Source organism: Oryza brachyantha, chromosome 7 (assembly GCF_000231095.2).
Source record: "Oryza brachyantha chromosome 7, ObraRS2, whole genome shotgun sequence".
In the NCBI taxonomy this organism is placed as follows: domain Eukaryota; kingdom Viridiplantae; phylum Streptophyta; class Magnoliopsida; order Poales; family Poaceae; genus Oryza; species Oryza brachyantha.
In genome coordinates this window covers 16,439,689-16,462,055 of record NC_023169.2, presented here as the reverse complement: position 1 = coordinate 16,462,055, position 22,367 = coordinate 16,439,689, and the positions used below count along the sequence as shown (strand labels likewise).

The 22,367-nt window shown below is 44.1% G+C and overlaps 4 protein-coding genes across 5 annotated transcripts; 2 read left to right on the top strand and 2 right to left on the bottom strand.

The window, feature by feature from the left end:
• The first annotated feature begins 306 nt into the window (after window positions 1–306).
• LOC102713654 (ATP-dependent RNA helicase DEAH11, chloroplastic-like) lies at window positions 307–7,000 on the top strand. Its single transcript, XM_015839244.2, has 3 exons — window positions 307–1,240; window positions 1,723–4,870; window positions 5,588–7,000. Exons 1-3 carry the CDS (start codon window positions 398–400, stop codon window positions 6,799–6,801), a joined length of 5,205 nt encoding a protein of 1,734 aa, XP_015694730.2. The 5' UTR covers window positions 307–397; the 3' UTR covers window positions 6,802–7,000.
• Window positions 7,001–9,563: 2,563 nt separating this feature from the next.
• On the bottom strand, window positions 9,564–11,659 carry LOC102713384 (GEM-like protein 1). 2 transcript variants are annotated; one of them, XM_040526096.1, is made up of 4 exons: window positions 11,336–11,652; window positions 11,105–11,206; window positions 10,613–10,887; window positions 9,564–10,012 (listed from the first exon to the last, which is right to left on the bottom strand). In XM_040526096.1, the coding sequence occupies exons 1-4, from the start codon at window positions 11,511–11,513 to the stop codon at window positions 9,836–9,838; spliced, it is 732 nt and encodes a 243-aa protein (XP_040382030.1). In that variant the 5' UTR covers window positions 11,514–11,652; the 3' UTR covers window positions 9,564–9,835. The 2 variants fall into 2 exon arrangements, with proteins under 2 accessions (XP_040382030.1, XP_040382029.1); XM_040526095.1 differs by having other exon boundaries at window positions 11,105–11,659.
• Window positions 11,660–11,797: 138 nt separating this feature from the next.
• LOC102713106 (pentatricopeptide repeat-containing protein At4g28010-like) lies at window positions 11,798–15,126 on the bottom strand. The gene is made up of 2 exons (XM_040526094.1): window positions 13,208–15,126; window positions 11,798–12,239 (listed from the first exon to the last, which is right to left on the bottom strand). The coding sequence occupies exon 1, from the start codon at window positions 15,124–15,126 to the stop codon at window positions 13,252–13,254; it is 1,875 nt and encodes a 624-aa protein (XP_040382028.1). The 3' UTR covers window positions 11,798–12,239; window positions 13,208–13,251.
• Window positions 15,127–19,847: 4,721 nt separating this feature from the next.
• On the top strand, window positions 19,848–22,367 carry LOC102716230 (cyclin-D2-2-like). The gene is made up of 6 exons (XM_006657909.3): window positions 19,848–20,457; window positions 20,733–20,819; window positions 20,922–21,020; window positions 21,112–21,310; window positions 21,420–21,544; window positions 21,634–22,367. Exons 1-6 carry the CDS (start codon window positions 20,173–20,175, stop codon window positions 21,877–21,879), a joined length of 1,041 nt encoding a protein of 346 aa, XP_006657972.1. The 5' UTR covers window positions 19,848–20,172; the 3' UTR covers window positions 21,880–22,367.

The following is a 22,367-nucleotide window of genomic DNA, read 5'->3' as shown; positions in this document are numbered from 1 at the left end:
GTCGTCTAACATTTAAATTTAAATATGGAGGGAGTAATATAAACTAGATACGGCCATATATCTAGTTGGAATAGGAAATGCTCGGAACGAACCGAACGCCTTTGCACCACGCACAGGCGCACAGCCGTCCGTTCAGGCTGGCGTTCGTGAATCGTGAGTTCATCATCAGCACGCCTGAAAGTTGAAACGGATGCTATCTGGAAAAAAAAAAGAAATATAAATAGAAACGGAAACGGAAACAAAACCGCGAGAAGGGCCTCGGTTCGGTTCGGTTCGTCCCCCCCCCCCCCCCCCCCCAACCTTTCCCTCCCCTCCTCCCGTCGATCCCAACCCACCGCCAAAACCTCCCCAAACCCTCGGAAGTCGGAAGGGACCCCACCTCGCCTCCGCCGCCGCCATGCGCCGATCTAACGACAGCCGGCCCTTCCGCCCGCCGGATTGGGGCCCGCCGCCCCCGCACCGCTACCACCAGCACCAGCAGCAGCAGCAGCAGAGGTACCGGCCGGCGCAGCAGCCGGCCCCGCGGCAGTTCGCTGTGAATCTCCTCCGGGGGGGTTCCAACCTCTCGGCCCCACCGGCCACGGAGGTGGAGGCCCTCGTCGCGGGCCTCACGTCCCCTCCCCCGGACAATCTGTCGGTGTGCTCGTCCGGCCGCCTGGCCGCGCGCCTCCTCTTCCGCTCCCTGCCGGCAGCCGCCGCCGCCGCGCACGAGCTGTGGTCGCTCCGCCTCGAGGGCCTCCACCTCCTCACGCCGGACGTCCCCTATCCCGCCCTCGCCTCCCACGCCGCCCCCCTCATCGCCTCTCTCTTCGCCGCCCATACCTCCCGCCTCATCGACTCCGACCTCGTCTCTCTCACGGCCGCCCGCTCCTCCGAGCTTGCGGCCTCCATCCAGACGGTGAAACGCCGCCTGGCAGCACGCAATCGCATTGGTGACTTTGAACAGCTGCAGGTCCAGAAGAGAACACTCGAGGCTGAGAAGGACTTGGTAGATGCCAAAATTGCCGAGTACAAAGCTGCGATGAGGTCGATACGACGTGCATTGTTGCGTGGGATGGAGGATAAGGACGAGGAGGCGGAGGCGGAGGAAGGTTTGGAGGTGTTTGGGATTGGGGGTGGTGGTGAGATGAACTTTGCTAGGCTGCACATGATAATGCTGCGGGAATGTAGAAGGCTTAAGGAGGGGCTACCCATCTACGCTTATCGCAGGAACATTGTAGATCACATTTTTGCTAACCAGGTGAGAGCTGGAGCTCTCTATGCAGTTTTATATGTAGTGGGTTGGAACTTGGAAGTTTGCAATGCAGCAATAACCATTTGGTTGTTCGTATGATTTGGAACTCTGGAAAAAGAGTTCAGTTTGGAGTTTGGTTGTGTGCATGATGTCAGAGCCTTTATATGTGCTCCTGCAGTCTAATTATAAATCAACACATGTTATATTGTTTTTTTTAAAAAAAATATGTGCATTCGCAGAATATTCTTGCTCATGGTTTTTCAAAGGAATTGCACATAGTGTTATTGACTGCCTTTATGCTTATAAATAAGATGCATTTTTGCTTATGAGGCACAGGAGTTTTGATTAATAGCTTGTCCAAGCTTGCCAGTAGCTATTGTGTCGCACCTCTACCTTTCTGTATTTACTTTCACTTAGTTAATTAAACTTGTAAATCATTCTTATGCAAAAAATCACTCTCTAATTTGTCTGAGATTTGTTTTTCATAGGTAATGATCTTGATTGGGGAAACTGGCTCTGGGAAGAGCACACAGTTGGTTCAGTATCTTGCTGATTCAGGTCTTGCTGCTAATGGCTCAATTATCTGTACTCAACCTCGCAAAATTGCAGCTATGTCATTGGCACACAGAGTAAATGAAGAAAGCACCGGCTGCTATGGCAACAACTTTGTGCTATCATATTCAACCTTTTTAGATTATCATGACTTCAGTTCAAAGATTATATATACCACAGATAACTGCCTTTTGCATTTCTGCATGAATGACATGGGACTGGATGGCATTTCATATATTATTGTTGATGAAGCTCATGAACGAAGCTTGAACACTGACCTTCTGTTAGCTTTGATTAAGAAGAAACTGCTTGATAGGCTTGATTTGAGACTTATTATAATGTCTGCCACAGCTGATTCTAATAGACTTGCTGAGTATTTCTATGGCTGCCAAACATTTCATGTTAAAGGGCGAAGTTTCCCTGTTGAAATTAAATATGTCCCAGATCTATCAGAAGAAGCTTCCTTCAATACCGTGCCAAACCATCTGCGTGGTTCTTGTGCTACTGCTTCGTATGTTTATGATGTTGTGAGAATGGTAGGCATCATTCACAAGAATGAAGAAGAGGGTGCTATCCTTGCTTTCTTGACTTCTCAACTCGAAGTTGAATGGGCATGTGAAAACTTCAGCGATGCGGATGCTGTGGTACTTCCGATGCATGGAAAGCTTTCCCACGTAGAGCAAAGTCTAGTTTTCAAGAGCTATCATGGGAAGAGAAAAATAATCTTCTGCACAAATATAGCTGAAACATCATTGACCATACAAGAAGTGAAGTATGTTGTTGATTCTGGATTAGCTAAGGAGAGCAGATATGTGCCTAGTAGTGGTCTGAATGTACTAAAAGTCAATTGGATCTCCCAAAGTTCTGCTAATCAGCGCGCTGGTCGAGCAGGTCGGACTGCAGCAGGGAGGTGTTACAGGCTTTACTCTGAATCTGACTTCAGTATGATGGAAGTGCATCAAGAACCTGAAATCCGTAAAGTTCATCTTGGCACTGCTGTTCTGAGAATTCTTGCGCTAGGTATTAGGGATGTACAGAGCTTTGAATTTGTTGATGCCCCAAACCCAGAAGCCATTAATATGGCTGTGAAGAATCTTGAACAACTGGGTGCTGTGGAATATAAATGTGATGGCTATGAGCTGACTGATACTGGTCGCCACCTGGTTAAATTGGGAATTGAACCAAGGCTTGGAAAAATCATGCTTGATTGCTGTAGTTTTGGTTTGAGGAAGGAAGGTGTAGTCCTAGCTGCTGTTATGGCGAATTCTAGCAGCATATTTTGTAGAGTGGGCACAGATGAGGTGAAAAACAAAGCTGACCGTCTAAAGGTCCCATTCTGTCATCAAGATGGAGATCTGTTCACTTTACTAGCTGTATATAAGGAGTGGGAGGATGCACATGAAAACAGGAATATGTGGTGCTGGCAGAATAGCATCAATGCCAAGACCATGAGGAGGTGCCAGGAAACAATATCAGAGCTTGAGAATTGTTTAAAACATGAGTTAAACATCATTGTCCCAAGTTACTGGTGTTGGAACCCTGAGGAGTCCACTGAGCATGATAAGTTGCTAAAAAAAATTATTCTCACATCTCTTTCTGGTAATCTTGCTATGTTTTCTGGACACGAAAGGTTTGGTTACCAGGTGATTTCGACGGATCAGGCTGTGAAACTTCATCCCTCTTGCTCATTGCTCATTTATAACAGCAAACCTGAGTGGGTAGTGTTTACGGAAATATTGTCAGTACCAAATCAATATTTGGTATGTGTAACTGCTGTTGATCCTGATGCTTTGTGTATGATTCATCCCATGCCTTTGATTCAGCGTCTGGAGAAGCATAAATTGCAGGTGAAGGTCATTAGTGGACTTGGAAATAATTTGTTGAGGAGATTTTGTGGAAAATCAGGCCAAAATCAGCAGAAGATAATCTCATTTCTCCAGCAAGAATTCAGGGATGACCGTGTGACTGTTGAGGTTGACTTCAGAAATAATGAGGTTGTGCTATTTGCTAAAGAACAAGACATAGAAAAGGTGTTTGGCATCGTTAACGATGCAGTGGAATGTGAAGCTATGATGTTGAGGAATGAGTGCCTTGAGAAAAGTTTATTTCCAGGAAAACCTGGCGATTGTTCTCTTGCCTTGTTTGGCTCAGGTGCTGAAATCAAGCATTTGGAACTTGAGAAGAGGTGTCTGACAGTAGAGGTTTTGCATCAAAATGCTTGTGAGTTGAATGACAAGGAGCTTATTCGCTTGGTGGATACTCTTATCTCTGGTGTTGCTAATTTTTATAAGCTCTTTGGAAATCTTCAGGTGGCCTCAGATGAAACAAAGTGGGGGAAGTTTACATTCCTCAATCCTGAATATGCTGAAGATGCTGTTTCAAAATTGAATGGGATGGAATTTCATGGTTCTCCATTGAAGGTGGTTCAAGTATGCTCCTTCAATAATCGAGGATTACCATTTCCAGCAGTAAGAGCTAAAGTATCTTGGCCACTTAAGCGAAGCCGAGGACTCGCGCTAGTAACATGTGCTAATGGGGAAGCTGAATTTATTGTAAAGGATTGCTTTGCTCTGGCAGTTGGTGGAAGGTATATCAACTGTGAGGTCAGTACGAGGCATGAGAATTGTATTTTTGTCAAAGGAATTCCGTTGCATGTAACAGAGCCAGAACTGTATGATGCTTTTCGTAGCACGACAACAAGGACAATTGTTGACATACATTTGCTCAGGGGAACACCTATAGCTCCCCCCTCTGCTTCTTTGTGTGCAGAAGCACTAATTAGAGAAATTTCTTCCTTCATGCCAAAGAAAAATTTTCCTGCCCAAAATTTCCGCGTTGAGGTGTTCCCTCCAGAGGAGAATGATTCAGTGATGAGAGCCACTATTACATTTGATGGAAGTCTTCATCGAGAGGCTGCAAGAGCATTGGAGCATCTTGAAGGACATGTTCTTCCATGTTGTCTTCCTTGGCAGATAATACAATGCCAGCATGTTTTTCATAGTACAGTCTCCTGTCCAGTACGTGTGTATAATGTTATCAGCCAAGCAGTCGCTTCTCTGCTTGAGAGCTTCCGAAGCCAAAAAGGTAGTTCTGGATTCCTCATTAGTCGTTATCTCTTAAACTTGTCTGCTTCTAATTTTCCATACTATTTGGTTGAATTCATAATTTTCTTGATCGCATGAATGTTATTTATATATATTTTCCCATACTTCAGTTCTATATGATTTACACAGTATGTTTGACAGTTTGAGGCATATTTATGTAAAATTTATAGTTTTACTGATAGGAAGGATTTACTTTCATGTCTTCTACTTGGTGGAAGTTTAGAAAATTAAACACAAGCCTAAAATCGCCTCAATCTTGGCTGATGCACGTGTGTGGGCCTTGAACAGATCATTAACAAATATCTTGCCTTTGACAAGAGCAATTCTGTAACCATTTAATGTGGATACAAATGATACAAATTGATGGTGATTGAAGCTTGAATATGGCATTTTTTTGTCAAATAGTTTGAGATACTTAAATCCAATAAAATCCTCCTTTTTAAAAAAAACTTAAATTCTATAAGTTGCACTCCTAATTTATTTCAGTAGACTCAATATTATCCAGGTTTTTTCCATCAGCAGTTTTTACATTTGATAACCAGTAGTCCTTTGGTCACTGTGTGGTAGGCTGGTAGCTAGCAGCGGCACCTTTCTTAGATGGTCTTAAACTCTTAATATTGTTTGGTTGTTTTAGCCCGCAAAAGTATTTATATGTGCTGGCCTTGTCAAGCCTTAATCAGTGTTCTGCTTCATGTAGGTGTGTCTTACAACTTGGAGAAGAATGAATATGGTATATTCCGTGTCAAGCTTACTGCAAATGCCACAAAAACAATAGCCGACTTGAGAAGGCCTCTTGAGATTTTAATGAAAGGCAAAACTATAAACCATCCTGACCTGACATTAAGTGCAGTTCAGTTGCTCATGTCCCGTGATGGTGTAGCAGATTTGAAATCCGTTGAGCAAGAGACTAGCACTTACATTATGTATGACAGACAAAGTCTAAATATTAAAATCTTTGGGCTCCAAGATCAGGTGGCTGCAGCGGAGGAGAAATTGGTCCATGCACTTCGACAACTCTGTGAAAACAAGCCTCTGGATATTCGTCTTCGTGGCCGTAACCTACCTCCAAACTTGATGAAGAAAATATTAAAAAAGTTTGGGGCTGATCTGGAAGGACTCAAGAGAGATGTACCTGCAGCAGACCTTCGATTGAATTTACGACACCATACACTTTATGTTCGAGGTAGTAAAGAAGACAAGCAAAGGGTGGAAGAACTGATCTCTGAGGTGGTAACATCTAATACACATAATGGCCTGGTTCAACTTCCATTAGAGAATGCATGCCCTATTTGCTTGTGTGAGGTAGAAGATCCTTTTAAGCTTGAATCTTGTGGGCACACATTTTGTCTGACTTGCTTGGTGGATCAGTGTGAATCTGCTATGAAATCGCATGATGGGTTCCCTCTATGTTGTCTCAAAGATGGGTGCAAGAAGCAGCTCCTTGTTGTTGATTTGAGATGTCTCCTATCGAGTGAGAAACTGGAAGAGCTATTCAGAGCCTCCTTGAGATCATTTGTTGCCTCTAATGCTGGAAGATACCGTTTCTGTCCTACTCCTGATTGCCCATCCATTTACCAGGTGGCTTCTGCAAACGCTGAAAGCAAACCTTTTGTCTGCGGGGCTTGCTTTGTGGAGATTTGCAACAAGTGTCATATCGAATATCATCCTTTCATATCCTGCGAGACATACAAAGAATACAAGGAAGACCCTGATGCAACTCTGCTTGAATGGCGCAAGGGAAAGGATAATGTAAAGGTATGCCCGTCTTGTGGCTTTACAATCGAAAAAGCTGATGGCTGTAACCATGTCGAGTGTAGATGTGGCAGTCACATTTGTTGGGCATGCTTGGAGAGCTTCAGGAGCAGTGATGAGTGTTATGGCCATCTCAGGTCTGTACACCTATCCTATTAGCATATCATGTAAATATGTATATATTGGTACAAATAATTATATTTGTGTATATTATAGGCATCTAATTTCATTACCACTAATAATTATCTGATGTCAATGGCCCACCATCTGTGTTCAGATTCAGAATACTGTTGTGCTTTATTTGCGCTAAAAACCCTATTCAGAATAATTTAGTGATAAATGGTATTTTCTTTTATAAGACGGCAGATTTAATCTCACACAATAGTATATTGTCCCTGGAAATTGATCTATGCAACGAATGGAAAACGTGCTTTATCTAATTCTATTTATAAACAATAAGACTCCGAGAGAGAGTCTGCAGGCAATTATGTTCCAAGGCGTCTCTTTATATGTGTTCTTGGCTATCTACTCCCCATGTCCTAAAATAACTTAAACAAACTAACTAAAATACCCCCGCTTTATCAAATCCCAATACATTTATCCGCTACTTTATCTATTCCCAATACATTTATTCTTTATTTTCACAAACTCTAATTCAATGATTACTCAAAAAAGAACTTATTTTGTGATAAACTCTAATGGCTAAAAATTACCTTATTTGGGGGGACAGGTAGTAAAAGTCAAGACTGAAAAATGAAAAATAAACTAAGATAAAAAATCCTTGAATTCTACCATAAATTTATGGTTGAAAATTTAAAATTTGATTTATAAGTATAAACAGAAGTGAAAAGATGGGGTGGCATGTTTTAGGCTGAGGCCTTGGAAGGTCATATTGATTTATTTGATTTATTCATCGTGATTATTTGTAGTTTATTCAATGTTCTATTAATTATGTTATCTTCAATTTAGTCCCCTAATTTGAAGCATAAAATTCTAAAGCAGACTTTTCAATGATCTATCTTGGTTTGTTTCTTAGCTTCATGGAATCCAATACATGTTATCTTTATTTTAGTTTCCTTTTGAAGCTTATAACTTCTTGTGCAGTTTCTTAGTTTTTTATGCCATTTGTTGCTTGACTCACCTATATGTAATGCGGAGTATGCTATATCTTGTAATATCTCAAGAATGCCATGTATTTCCAAAATGCCTGTCTGGAGCACTGTGGTACTAGGCAAATGGATAGAATCTGAAGCTGTAAAAAATTTATGAAGCATTGCGGTTTATATGTGATAGCTGCAAGGATTCTAGCCACTTATGCTAATTTGTGGAATAAATGATTGGTGCCTTGTGCCGTTAGCGTTCATTCCTGTTATGAACATCTATGTAAGCTATACACTAATACACATCGTTTGGCCTATTAGCGAAAAAACCAAACTGCATCTACAAATAAAAATAATTTAGCGGTCTAAAAGTTCTGGCTGAAAAATAAAGTACGATGAAAAAAGCCTCAACTTTAAATTTAAAATTGAAAATTAAAATTTTGGCTTATATAAGCAATAACAGAAGTAAAAGGACCGCTGTTCTAGATTGATTCACAGTACTATCCGGATATATTTTTTTCGCTACTTGGGATACTTCGTTTAATTTTTACCCAGATTAAATTACCTTTACTCAGCAACAAGATGGTCCATTAACCTTTTTTTTTCTGGTGAATGATGAATCTGGTGTCTCCGTTCCGGTCTGTGTTGTCTCTAACCTATCAGAAGTCTGTAAGGTGATGTTTGTTAAAAGTCTCGACCCAAACCAAATATTGGCAGCGCGACATTGTTTGTTGTTCCTTTGTACAGTATGTTATAATATGACAGGGAAATTCACTGTCAGCCTCATTTTTCGCTTATCCATATGTTTATATATAAAGAGCTGCTACGGTACGGTATTACATGGTACTTTCCAGATAACATGATACCTCAAATATATTAGTTATAGTACCTTTTAAGTAACATGGTACCTCATATGTATCATCATATCTAGTACTAGTGGTATCATGAACAGTATCATATCACCGGTATCGAATCCTCGTTATCGCCAACCTCGTCTTCGCCATCGCCGAGCTCACTGCGCCACTGTCGCCGAGCACGTCGTGCCGCCATCGCCGAGCTCGTCCGGCCGCTCTAGATCCAACCGCCTTGGATCCAGCTGCCTGTCGCCCCGTCGTTCCTGTCGAGCTCGCCGCGCCGCTGTCGTTGGCCCGTCGCCGTCTCCATAGCCAACGGCCGGATCCAGCTGCCCCGTTGCTCGCCATCGAGCCGCCGCCACCCATCGTCTCCGTTGTCGAGGTTGTTGCCGGCGGGGAGGTCGGGAGGAAGAGGGAAGGGGCGGCGGCGTGGGCGCAGGGGTGCTGACGGGGAGGTCGTGAGGAAGGGGGGAGGTGCGGCGGCGCAGGCGCGGCTACGCGGGGTCTGTCGGAACGGACCCCCGTCCCGTAGCATTTCCCTATATATAAACCAAAATTTAAATTTTCAACCTTAAATTTGGAGTTGATTTTGAGTTTTTCATCGTAGTTTATTTTTTGTTCTTTACTTTTAGATCGCTAAGAACACGTATATAAAAGTTTTATTCATAAATTATTTTTATTTATAAATATATCATTTAGTTTTTTTTGCTCGAAAAAGTCAAACGATCACCCCGTCACTCGCGGTAATCAAAGGGTGAGAACTTGGGTTACAAAATTTGGTTTAGTCACAGTTCAAACGACATCCTTTCTTTCTTTTGCTATTCCAGCACTTTTAACATGAGCTAAACAGGACTTTACAAGACCGTACGAGATTCACAGTATCACTTAAGGCTCTTCTCATCATGAACATAGATCTAGGAATGCCAAATAATATTCAATAGTAGTCATCATCGTGTGGTTGCACAACGGGAGCAACAAACAGAAATGCTTTGGTAGAGATCAAAGCCAACAGCTAATCCAATATCTACACAGCCAATCCACACACTACAACACGAATGCATACAAAATAACACAAATTTCAGCTAATATACAAAGCACAGGAGCGATCTGTATAGACAATTTAACACACACACAGGACCAAGAGCGATCTGTATAGACAATTGAACACAGGCGCAGCCGAATTCCCGGTGATCGAAGATGACGATGGATGCACCACTACACGTAATGCCGAAGTGAAGCCTAGGCGGCGCCATGAACGGTCTCCTGGAGGCTCTTCACCGCCCCGTCGTAGTTGACGAAGCCCATGAACCAGAACTCATGGTTGTCGACAGAAACCACCTGGATGTACCTCTCTGCAGGGTTCTGCTGGCTTGCTGTTGGAGTAACTGATCTTAGCTGAGCAACTGGTACAACTACCTGTAGGAGTAACACATATGCATATATGATCAGGTGTACTTTGATGCGAACTCTTACAAATCGCACAGAATTATTATCTCCCATGCTCGAAATTAGTATGTTGTCACAAAGTTGATATAGCAATTTGCAGCCTCATATTTTCGCTTATGCTTATACTTATAAGCTAAAATTTGAATTTTCAACCTTAAATTTAGAGTTAATTTTAAGGGTTTTTCATCGTATTTTATTCTCCAGCTTTTGTTTTTAGATCACTAAGAACATATATATAAAAGTTTTATTCACAAATTGTTTTTCGTTTGCAAATACATCGTTTGACTTTCACCCCTTGGTACTTGGTAGCATACATGGTACAAATCAAGTATCAACACATAACTTCGATGAAATAGTTTCTATGAAATCAAGAACCTGAAAGATCAGCAAGCCATTACAGATCATATGATCTTGGTTTATACAGCATATGACATCTGATGATTGGAGCGCATGATGCTATGTCTGCTGCTCATTTTAGTCCAAACTCAAAAGAAAATAGGACAAATTGCAATTTGCACATGCTAGAGGACAAAAAAAAAGGGGGGGGGGGGGGGAATAAATCGACTTTACCTTGTAAATGGAAGATTGGGTCATATTATCCTCAGTGACATATGCCACAGGACTGTCACTGCAAAATGCAAGCTTGGCAGTGGAGATGTACAAGACGCCCATGATCGGACCATGAGAGGTTGACAAGTAGCATGCGTAGGCCTTCTTGAGCTTCTCATCAGGCAGGCACTCGAACGTCTGGTGGAACACCTTGTCGTATCCACCTTCAGCTATCACCTTCGATATCTGAGCAATCCTCCCCATTGCAGTATCAGCAATGCTAGGCCCGGTTTTCACTGAAAAGTATAAGGCAGAATTCCCAATCCAAAATGGTGTTGTGAAACAAAGAATTGCTGAAACAAGTTGGTAGCAGAATCGGTGGTGTTTTTGAAACAAATTGGTAGGCAGGATTAGTGTCTCTGACACGGAGAAAGTGATCGATTGGATGGTATGGATCAAGAACAGTTGCTTGATTTGATCATGGGTGGGTGTGAAGTTTGGGGGGGCACTCACGGTGCTGCCAGATGTCGCCGACGATACCCTCGGTCTTGCGCGCGGCGTCGCCGAACCTCTTCCCCACCTCGTCGAGCTTCTCCCGCAGATTCTCCCTGGCGCCTGCGGCGACGGAGCCGAGGAGGCAAACAAAACCCGAGACGGTCAGCGCGGCGGCCTGGATCGTCTCAAGAACCGGAGCAGCGACGGCGAGGAGGAGGAGGTGGAGGTGGAGGGGTTGGTGGTACCGACTCTTGGCGGGCGGCTGCGCGGACGGGGCGGAGAGCACGTAGGGGTTGGCGGAGACGGCCGCCGGCACGACGGGCGGCGGCGGCGGCGCGACGTCCTCCGGGGACAGCCGCGGGTACGCCGCGTGCCCCGACGGCGCCGCCGCCTCCGTCGGTGCCTCGGCGTCCGGCTTGGGATCCATGGCTGCTGCTGCTGCTGCTCCTCCCCGATCGAGATTCGAGAGAGAAATGAACAGCTTGCGGACGCGGAGGCGATCAGCCGAGGAGGACAGGTCGATGCGATAGCTCGTGAAAATATTTGGGAATTACTACTACTGCTAGCAACTGCCCAGCGCGTGACACGTGCCAGTTTTGACCTGATGTTTTTAGTGCCGTTTCGTCATCTTAAGTGGAAACCGTTCAAAACCCATGAGAGTCGAACCATTTAATAAAAATTTTAAATTTTGATTTTTTTTAATTTGACCGGTTTACCGAGTTGTTTGTCAACTCGAGCAAGCTCAAAACCTTCAACTTTCGAGAAAAATCGAGTGGTTTTTGTCGGTTCGGTGAAACCTGTGCAGCAAATGTTTCTTCTCCTTCAGGGTGAAATCGGTCGGAGTCTCGGAGATGTGTTGCAATATACATCGCTGAACAATGTGCAAAGCACTGTCGTTGGCTTCTTTTCTCTCTTTTTTTTCCCCACAATTGCAAATTTCGGCATTTGGACATAAAGACGATCTGGGATAGATGATTAGTGGAGAGCTTGGAGATGTCAGTAGCATGTCGTTATCGAGTTTGAATGGCAACTGTCAAGTTCGTTGATTCTTGGCCTTGATGCTATTGTGCTTGATTGCTAGCCCTTCAATAGTCAACAATATTGTCAGTGATCATGCCCATCTTATGCTTGCTGGACATGGATTTCCTGTCTCCTGGATACACGAAAATGGCCTGCTGTCATTATGTCCTCATCCCAAATGCAGTGCATTGCTTATTGCAGGTTTCAAATGAGGTAATGTTTGAAATGAGTGAATACAATGTTTAGCTTTCATTTCCTTTACCATAAATACTTGCAAATTGATATATGCTTATATCCTTATCCCAAAATTGATGATTTTCCACTCTTTAGATTGAGAATTTGATGATTTGCCATCCTAACCCATACATCATTAACTTAGAGGGTCCCATGTGTCATTTCCACGAGGTGGCAGATGGCAATCTAAAGAGTGGCAAATCGTCAAATTTTCTATGAATTTCGAAGACTCCAGCTATAAACGATCCGACAAATGTACCCAAATCTAGTCTAGTCTCTCATGTGTAATCGTTGAATGCTGACAGATTTTAATGATGTCGCCTCCATGATACAGAGAAGCAAAGACTATATTAAGGGGTTGTTTAGATGGGGCTAAACTTTTTAGCCTCATATCATATCGGATGTTTGGACACTAATTTGAAATATTAAATATAGAATAATCAAAAAAACTAATTTCATAAATGAGAGCTAATCCGCGAGACGAATTTTTTCAGCCTAATTAATCCATAATTAGCAAATATTTACTGTAGCATAACATAGGCTAATCATGGATTAATTAGGCTCATTAGATTCGTCTCGCAAATTAGTCCAAGATTATACATGGGTTTTATTTATAGACTACGTTTACTATTTATAATAAGTATCTAAACATTCGATGTGACTAGTGGCTAAACTTTAGCCCCTAGAAACAAACACCACCTAAGAACATACCACGAGGAAAATGGACTCATGACACGCAATAACTGTGTAAAATATTTGCCAAATTTAATGTGTGAAGTCAAAGCAATACAATACCTATGCTTTGGGAATGGACAAAACAATGTATAGGCTATAGGCAGATATTGAATATGAAGGAATGAAGGTTACCTGCACATAAGCACCTGAAAGAGGCTCACAGAGCAACACCGGGTTCAAGTTGTTTGGGGGCACACATTATGTAACATTTTCATTAACTCTTGGGGTGATATGATGTTGCCTTTTGATATTTCTGCACTGAAATCAGGCAAGCCCTGCAACAATGCTTTGCCTTCATTGCTTGCAGCCAGAGAAGTGGTAATAGTCGAAACAATTTTTGAATCAATAGCTATATTCTTTGCTATCATTTTATGAATTAACTCGAGAACCTTGTTCATCTCTCCTTTTGTGCTATAACCTTGGATCAGTGAATCAAATACAGCAACATCAGGCACAAAGCCACTTTCAGTCATCTGTTTAAACACACCATTTGCTTCCTCCATGTCTCCAGATTTTGCAAACATATTGATTAGTATGGCATATGTGACAGCATCAGGAGTCACTCTCTCATCAACCATGCTCTTAAGCAACTCTTTTGCAGTTTTCAAGTCCCCTGTTTTGCAAGCACCATGGATCATAGTGCTATATGCAACAACATCTAGCGCGAAGTTCTTGTCCATTTCATTGAACAAGTTCCGTGCTCTCCCCATCATGCCTTGTTCACACATAGCTTGAAGCAAAGGAATATAGTGAAATAGCTCAGGCTCTATCCCACAATTTCTCATTGTAGACAAAAATCCTTGTGCACGGTCAACTTGCCACATTTTGCAGAAACCCTTTATCAATATTCTATAGGTGAATGAATCAGGCTCTAGCCCAATACTAGTCATCTCATCCAACAGCTCCATAGCCTCCTTTATCTTGTGGACTCTAAGGAGTCCACCAATCAGCAGATTGTATGTTACCAAGTTAACCGTACACCCACTATCTTCCATCATGGCACGGACTTGGAACGCTTGTCTCATACTACCAATATTACAGAGTCCCTGTATAACCGAGTTGAATGGTACCACATCAGGTTCAACCATATTTTCACCTTGAATCATCTCTTCAAGCAACCCCATTGCTTCATCCATCTCAAGCACATCTGAGAGCCCTTTGATCAGTGTGTTATATGTCACAACATCCGGTGCCACTCCCTTCTCCACCATCTTCTTGAACACACTGACTGCCTCCTTCACTGACCCTTCCTTGCACATGCAATTGATCAGCACATTGTATGTCACTACATTTGGCTCCAACCCCCTCTTCACCATCATGTCCATCATCCCGTATGCCTTCTTTACCTTTCCCTCTTTAGAAAGCCTATCGATCAAGCCAGTGTACATGACCACATCTGGCTCTATGCCCTTCTTGGACATTTCCTCAAACACCTTTCCTACATCATCCCACCGCCCAGATGAGCAATACCCTTGGAGCAAAGAACTGTACACGACCACGTTGGGCTCGATACCACTTTCACACATCTCACCCATCAGCTGCGCGGCCTTGTCAACTTCCCCTGCGTCACACAGTCCACGGACGAGAGTGCCATAGGTGACCACGTCGGCACGGACACCGCCCGACTGCATCGCCCGCAGCAGCCCGACGGCCTCGTCCGCGCGTCGGTCGGCGCAAAGCGCGCGCATGAGTACGGTGTATGAGACGGCGTTGGGGCGGCAGGCCGGGCGGGGCTCACGGGACATGGCGCTGAGCAGCGCGGAGGCGCGGCCGTGCTGGCCACGGCGGCACAGGGCAGTGAGCACGGTGTTGTAGGAGACGGCGTCGCGCACGGACGGGAGCGCGTCGAGGAGGGAGCACGCCTCCTCCAGCGGGAGCAGGCGGAGGTGCCGGTTGAGGCACCCCACCGCCTCCGCCCTCCCGCGTCGGTGGAGCACGGCCAGGTAGGGCCCCGCCTGTCTCGGGGCCCGCGACGCCGCAGACGATGCGGCCGCGGCGACGGTGGCGAGGGCGCGGACGAGCCGAAGCCGGAGCCTGGCGCGCTTCCCCATGGCGGTGGCGTGGCGCCTCGCCGCGCAGGGAGGCGGCGGAGGAATCACCGAGAGAGAGAGAGAGTGTGATGCGCGCACGCGGGCAGAATCGCCGAAACCGCGACGAACCCCTTGCACCAAACGCCTCGGCGCGCGGTATCTCGCGGGCCGTGCGTTTCACCGAGCCGCGCGTGATGGGCCGCGGCCCGTGTTACACTACACGCGGGCACGGGCCGCGGCTGATCTCGCACGCCGCGTCGCGAGAGGAGGACGCACGTTGCTGCTGCTGCTGCAAGGGGCACCAACCAAGCACATGTTGGAGTTCACTTCACACGGTGGGCGACCGACCTCGCTGTGAACCAACAAGGCAACAACGGCAAAGTACTCCACTTTCGCCGGCTAAGGACACGTTTGATCGGAGTTTCTGGTAGTTACGTCTCACAAAATCTTCAAATATCATAAGTTCTATAAAATAGACAGCTTCTAAGAATTTAAAATCGTAGAAATCCAAAAAAATAAATTAGAAGTAATAGACTAGAAACCCAATATTTGTAAATTTCTCAACGGTTACTTCTCGTAATCTAAGGCTTTACTGAGCATGCTTAAAAGTGCCAAAATTAGATGACGACCAGGTCGACGGGTTGCTGCCCCGCGTTACGCCCGTCACGAGCACTAAATGTTGCGTCCACCTACGGCGGCGCTCGTGTTCGGTGTGTGCGGGTGCGCCCTGCATCAATGTGGAAGCCCAGCCAATCCCTACCGGTGGCTACACCGCATTATTCTCGTCACGGGTTGGAGCCTGCCTACGTTTGCTGGCTCCTGCTGCTGCTGATGATGATGATCTGATCGAACAGAGCTAGCTCTACTTGCTCTTTCCAATTGGATAGGGTCCCTTTGAATCACAAGAATAAAAAATAGAGAAATAGAAAAAACACAGTATTTTGATAGAAATGTACGTGTAAAACAGAGAATTGTAAAATATAGAAAAACGTAGAAATGACCGTTTGATTGGACCACAGAAAAAACACAGGAATTTAAGGAGAGATAAAGACACAAATGATTTTTCCCAAGAGGTTCTACCTTTTACTAAATTTTCTCCAAAATTTATATGAAAAGAGGTATTCCATAGGAATTTCATAGGATTCATTCCTTTGATTTAAAGGGTTTTGTAGGAAAAATTCCTATAGGAATGAAATCCTCTAAAACTCCATTGAATTTTCTTTGAATCAAAGGGCCAGAGTATTGTTTCTGTGGAGGATAAATGTCAGGATTATACAGCAGGATACATACCTGTTGATTAGCAGGTAACATCCGCAGTGAAGAAAATAGATGCGAAGGTCAAAAGCAAAAGGCAACAATATTACCCGGCTACTGCAAGTAAGATAGCTAGACAGATGATGGAGATTACCTGAACTAGTGTATATACTTGGTTACATCCAATCATCCAAGTTCAGCAAGCTCGCCTGGTGGTTACACCATATAACGTTTCCTCACGAGAAATAACTTCACCTCTATAGTGGTCAAAGCCATCTTTGCATGCAAACAAGCACATGGCATGGGAGGCCCAGGCATTTCACTTGCCTCTTGATTTCCAAATGGACAGAAGGACCAGTGTGCAATTCGATCGCAACAATGCATGCAATTCGATCGCTAATCCAAACCGGATGATCTCTATTGCCCGGAGTCCTACCTGGTAGTTGAATCGCTTGAAGCTTCTCACGAGTAATAATTCATGGATGCTGCTTATGAGTATCCATGTACACACAATCTCATGTCATGGATCTAGTCGTCTTCAAAGGGGAATGTGGAGCCTTTCTTGGTAGGGTACACCTCATCGTGTTTGATGGTAGTTGCATCACAGTACGGTACTCACGAGTGTTTACACAAAAATGGTGGCCCAATTGCGCTAGCTGAGAAGCAATAGCCAAGCACGAGCCGCGACGGCGAACTATCAATCACGTCGGTGGTTGCAACCATATTAACCGCGTCACGAGCCATAAAACTGACCGCCACAGTGCCACCCCCAAAACTATCCAACACCCAAACTACATCCAGCGTACATGATCAATCGTTCATTCCGGCTCGCAAGGTTAATCAGCTCTGCAGATCACGCTGCTGTCCCCTCTCTCACTCTCTTGCAGAGAGGAACAGGTTTCGCTTGTCGTTTCGTTTTATATGTCAAAACCGCACACCGGCGATACTATAATTATCAGACACGATAATTACACGAAAACCACTCAAATTCAAAAATTTTAATAATCATCGTAATTTTGGGAGTCAAACCGTGCAGCAGGAGCAATTATTGTGCAGTATGCAGAGATTATTGTTGTGATTTTAGTGTAGACGATAATCGTGGTATCTAGAACGATAATCACGATGTATCAATAATCATGGATTGTATAACAACGGCGTGATATGTCACGATTATCATGATACATGTCATGTTAATCGCAATGTATCAACATGATTTTTTTTAGATTTTTCTTCCATTCTTTTCCAAAACTTTTGAATCATCATAATATTTTCTAAAACAAACCACGATTTAACATTATTGTGCCTGTCGCGGGGGATACTGTAAACCTGGATAGGACCAGGCCAGTGAAAATGTGAAGCTGTAACCACTAACCAGCAGATAGCGTGAGCGGCACTAGGAATTATACCCATCGAGCAGCCGCAGCAGCAGCAGCAGAGCACGGACACGACCGGTCGACTGCACAGGTGACGCCACGGCGGCACAGGCTTTTTCCGCTTGGACGCTCTCGCGTTGGCCTTTTTACGTTCGCAGTGCGCGCGGTGGCAGCGACGAGCGATCTCGCGCGTGGACGTACGCGACGAGGGCGTCGAGTGGTGTGGTGGCGCCTCCGTCGCGGACAAGGCGATGGTGCCAAACGCCTACGGCTTTCTTTCTCCCCCTCTTGTGGTTTTGCATCTCGAATCGCTGAGGATGCGCAGGGTTCACCGTCCTGATACTTGATTTAAGAAACGGTCTTAGATTTTAGCAAAACCAAAAAGAAAAATCTAGAGAGGTTTTGTAAAAAAAAAATCAAAAGTTGTTTGAAGTTTTTAAAACTTGATGCAAAAAATTGAACAGTTTATGTTATTCATTTGGTAAAGGAAAAACAGATTTCACATGATACAGATCGAGGGGATCATGGTTTGGTTTTTTCCTATAAATTTATATACACATTTTTAGTATTCTAATATAAAAGTAATGACTGAAATAAATTAGATGAAAAAACCTAAAATTAGTTTTAAATTTAATATAAAAAATTTAATTTTTTATAAATATAAACGAGAGTGAAAAGATAAGTACGCTGATTTAGGTCGATTTTGTGGACCCTGCTCATGCCTTAGCGTGATGCCTCGCGCCATCGCGGAGGAGACGCCGCAAGCGACAACCCGGGGGCCGCCTGCCTGTGGTTAAATCGCTTCAGATTCTAAGAGGAGGCTGAGCCAAATGTTTCAGAGCAGCAGCAGCGTCACGCATTCAGAATTTTCAGACTGTTAACCAAACCGGAGCGTCTGTTTGCAATCGTGGTAACATTTTGCACACGGAAAAGAAAAAAGGGGGGAAAGCAAATGTGATGCGTTGTGAATCTGCACGGAGAAAATGATGTGTTGGGTTTATTCATCAGAGGACCACCGGCCGGGCTGCATGCTACCAAAACGTCAAGGTGATATATATATATGCAGCGATTGTGTCTTTCTTCACCTGATCTCTTCTGTCCATCCATATAGATGGGGAAGAATCCTATGGCCAAATTGATTAGTCAAGCATGGCCGATAGCTGAATAATCTTGATGCTAAGCACATTGCTGCATTAGATTGCATCATCTCTTAACTCAATCCAAATGGATTGCCGCCTTGAACAAGTATTACAAAGAACTCGTTGACAAAATGAATAAGGAACCACGAGTTAGATAGAATTTTTCAGAAAGAGTGCTATGTAATTACTGATCTGTTGTAATATGTATACGTCTACAGAATTTAGGGTGGTCAACGCAGCTGTAAGCCTGTAAGCATCATTTTTTTTCTGTCCGACAGTCTAGCATGAACACCCTGATTAATTAGTTGTTTTTTTTTCCTGGATGCATCAATCCCAATTACCTGACAGATATGTATATACTGCAACAGCTTACAGAGGCAAATGTACAAATTAACCCCATCATATATGTGGTAATGCAAGAAAGTGCGCACTAAAATAAAACCAGATGCAAGTATTAACTTAAGCATATCATCAGGTTGTATCTACTAGAATTATTTAAACAGATCGGGCAAGCATGGTCATTAACTATAGTTAGTTTTAGTGTCTTAAACTAGGGCTCGTTCGCATGTGCCTGTACCGATGGGTTTAATTAGCGCACGTAAAACACGAATAATCATTAGCATATAATTAATTAAGTATTAGTTATCATAAAATTTAAAAAATAGATTAATATAATTTTTTTAAAACAACTTTTATCTCAGTTTTTTTTTAAAATATACAATTTAGCCATTCGAATAACAGACGAACCGAAGAAGTTAACCTCGGTAGTCTCCCATGTGTAATTAAACCCTGTTTTCTTTCAAGGTAATTAAACTCTGTGATTTGGGTGTTTGGCAGTTGGCACGTCTGTGCTGGTGTTTGTGTTGCACCGGTGCTCGCTCGGTCGCACACGAGTCGAGCCCCTCCCTGTTTCCCCACCTCGCACTACATAAAACAAGCCAAAACCCCTCCTCTTCCCCAGGAGACCTCACTGTCTCTGTCCCCTCCCCTCTTTGCCACTTTCCAAGGCACCACACCACCAAAAGCGAGCGGCCCTTCTCCTCCTCCTCCATTGCTGGCCTCCTCTCGCCTCCCTAGGCCGCTGGCCGCTGGCCGCAGCAGAGCAAAAGAGCACCAAGCAGCCTTTCTTTAGACCAACGACAAGATTACAAGAACAAGAACCACAAGAACAAGAAACACCACCTGTCCTTGAACCAAATACTACTACTAGTACGCGAGATAGGAGCAGAGCGGGAGAGGAGGAGGTGCAGGGAGCGAGGAGAGGCTGCTGCTGCTGTTGTCTCGCGCGATCTTTGATTGATATGGGTGTTCTTGGCTTCGGTGCTTCCAACATCCTCCTCTGCGCGGAGGACAGCAGCAGCGTGCTTGGGCTGGGCGGCGACGAGGCCGTGGCGGAGGTGGGGTGCGGCCTTGGTTTCCTCGACTCCGGTGCCGGTGCCGTGTTTCCCGTCGACTCCGATGAGTTCGTGGCGTTTTTGGTGGAGAAGGAGATGGACCATCTTCCTCAGAGCGGTTATCTGGAGAAGCTGGAGCTTGGAGGATTGGAGTCTTCTTGGAGGAAAGATGCCATTGATTGGATTTGCAAGGTGAAGAAAATATAGAAAAAAAGCTACATTATTTTTTTGGGTGATTTCTTGCTTATTGATGGAATAATTGGTTTTAGGTAGGTTTGTTGCATGCTTGCGTTACATCTTTGACTCTAGTGTCGATCTTGCTTTGGCTCCATGCATTGCCTTGCTGCTAAACTCGATAACCACCAGATTGCAGATAAAAATGAGGGCTTTGCTTTTATCTGGACAAATTTGTTTTGAGTAGAGACTGACCAAGGTGCTGATCTTGTCTTCTCTCATGTGGGCTGCAGGTCCATTCCTACTACAACTTTGGACCACTCAGCCTTTACCTCTCGGTGAACTACCTGGATAGGTTTCTCTCCTCGTTTGATCTCCCTGTAAGAATCTGAGATATGTACATTGCTACTAACTACTTACTACTGTATAGTGAATCCCCGTAGTGATAATTGCGTTGTTTTTGTTTCTTCTTCTTGTTGTAGCATGACAAATCTTGGATGCAACAGTTCCTGTCAGTTAGTTGTCTATCTCTTGCTATGAAGATGGAGGAGACTGTGGTCCCTCCTCCGGTGGACCTTCAGGTGAAGGACGAGTTACAGTCTGTTGAAAATCAACAATTGTTCAGTGATCTCCCGATGGTTTTGTGCTAAAACGGGCTTTGTTGCATGATAGGTTTACGATGCAAAGTGTATGGATGCAAGGAGTATTAAGAGGATGGAACTCATTGTGATGAAAGCCCTGAATTGGAGGATGCAAGCTGTGACCCCATTCTCGTTCATCAGCTACTTCCTGTACAAGTTCAATGAAGGGAAGCCACCGAGCTACACGCTGGCCTCGTGGTGCGCTGAGCTCACAGTTGGCACTCTTAAAGGTTTGGCCATATTGTTCTATGAATTAATCAACAAGATTTACCTATATTGCCAATGGCAACATCTGATGGAGTTGTACTTACTAGAAATGTATTTGCAATGGTTTTACAGACTCCAGGTTCCTGTCATTCAGGCCGTCTGAGATCGCTGCCGCAGTGGTGTTAGCAGTGCTTGTTGAGAATCGGTTTCTTGTCTTCAGCAGTGCCCTTGCAGCATCTGAAATCCCTGTAAATAAGGTAAATCCTTTCTTGCATTGTCGAAATCGCATACCGACCTATCATTGTATTTACAATGTTTCTGAATGTGTTATGCTTGTGCATCTCAGGAGATGGTTATGAGATGCTATGAGCTGATGCTAGAGAAGGCATTAGTGAAGAAGATGGGGAACAGCAATGTAGGCTCTTCAGTTCCTTGCAGCCCGAACACCGTGTTGGATGCAGCTTGCTTCAGCTTTAGGAGTGATGACACAACACTAGGATCATCACAGTCAAACAACAGCAACAAAAATTACAACAGCCAGGACTCTACTTCTGCTTCCAAGAGGAGAAGATTAAGCACAACACCAATCTGATACACTTGTACATACATTACTTGGCATTGCTTTGCGCTTGTTTATTCAGGAGAACAACTCATCAGGGTAACAAGTAGTGGTGCATACCGGGCATCATCATAACAAGCAAGATGAAAGTGAGCGGCAATAAGGTAGTATCAGCTTCTTGAACTCAGGATGATGAAGAGAGAAGGGTGTGTTTTGAGGAGAGGAGGGGGTCTTCTTTCTCTTGCAGTTTTGTTTCCCCTTTTCTCCTACTTTTATTTATCCTTTTTCTACTTCCCCTTCTCTAAGCAGGGAAATTTTTGTGGATAGGAGATTGGACATGTGAGGATGTGAGAAATCAACAAAAAGAATTTCGTTTTGTTCCTTTATTCTTTCACCATATAAAAATGATTCATGGTGTGAGAAATTCTGACATTATTTCCTTCATCTGAGTTCTGATAAAGGTGTGCTACTGATTCATCAATGTGTTGACTGGTTGTCTGTGAGACCTACATTTCTCTCTT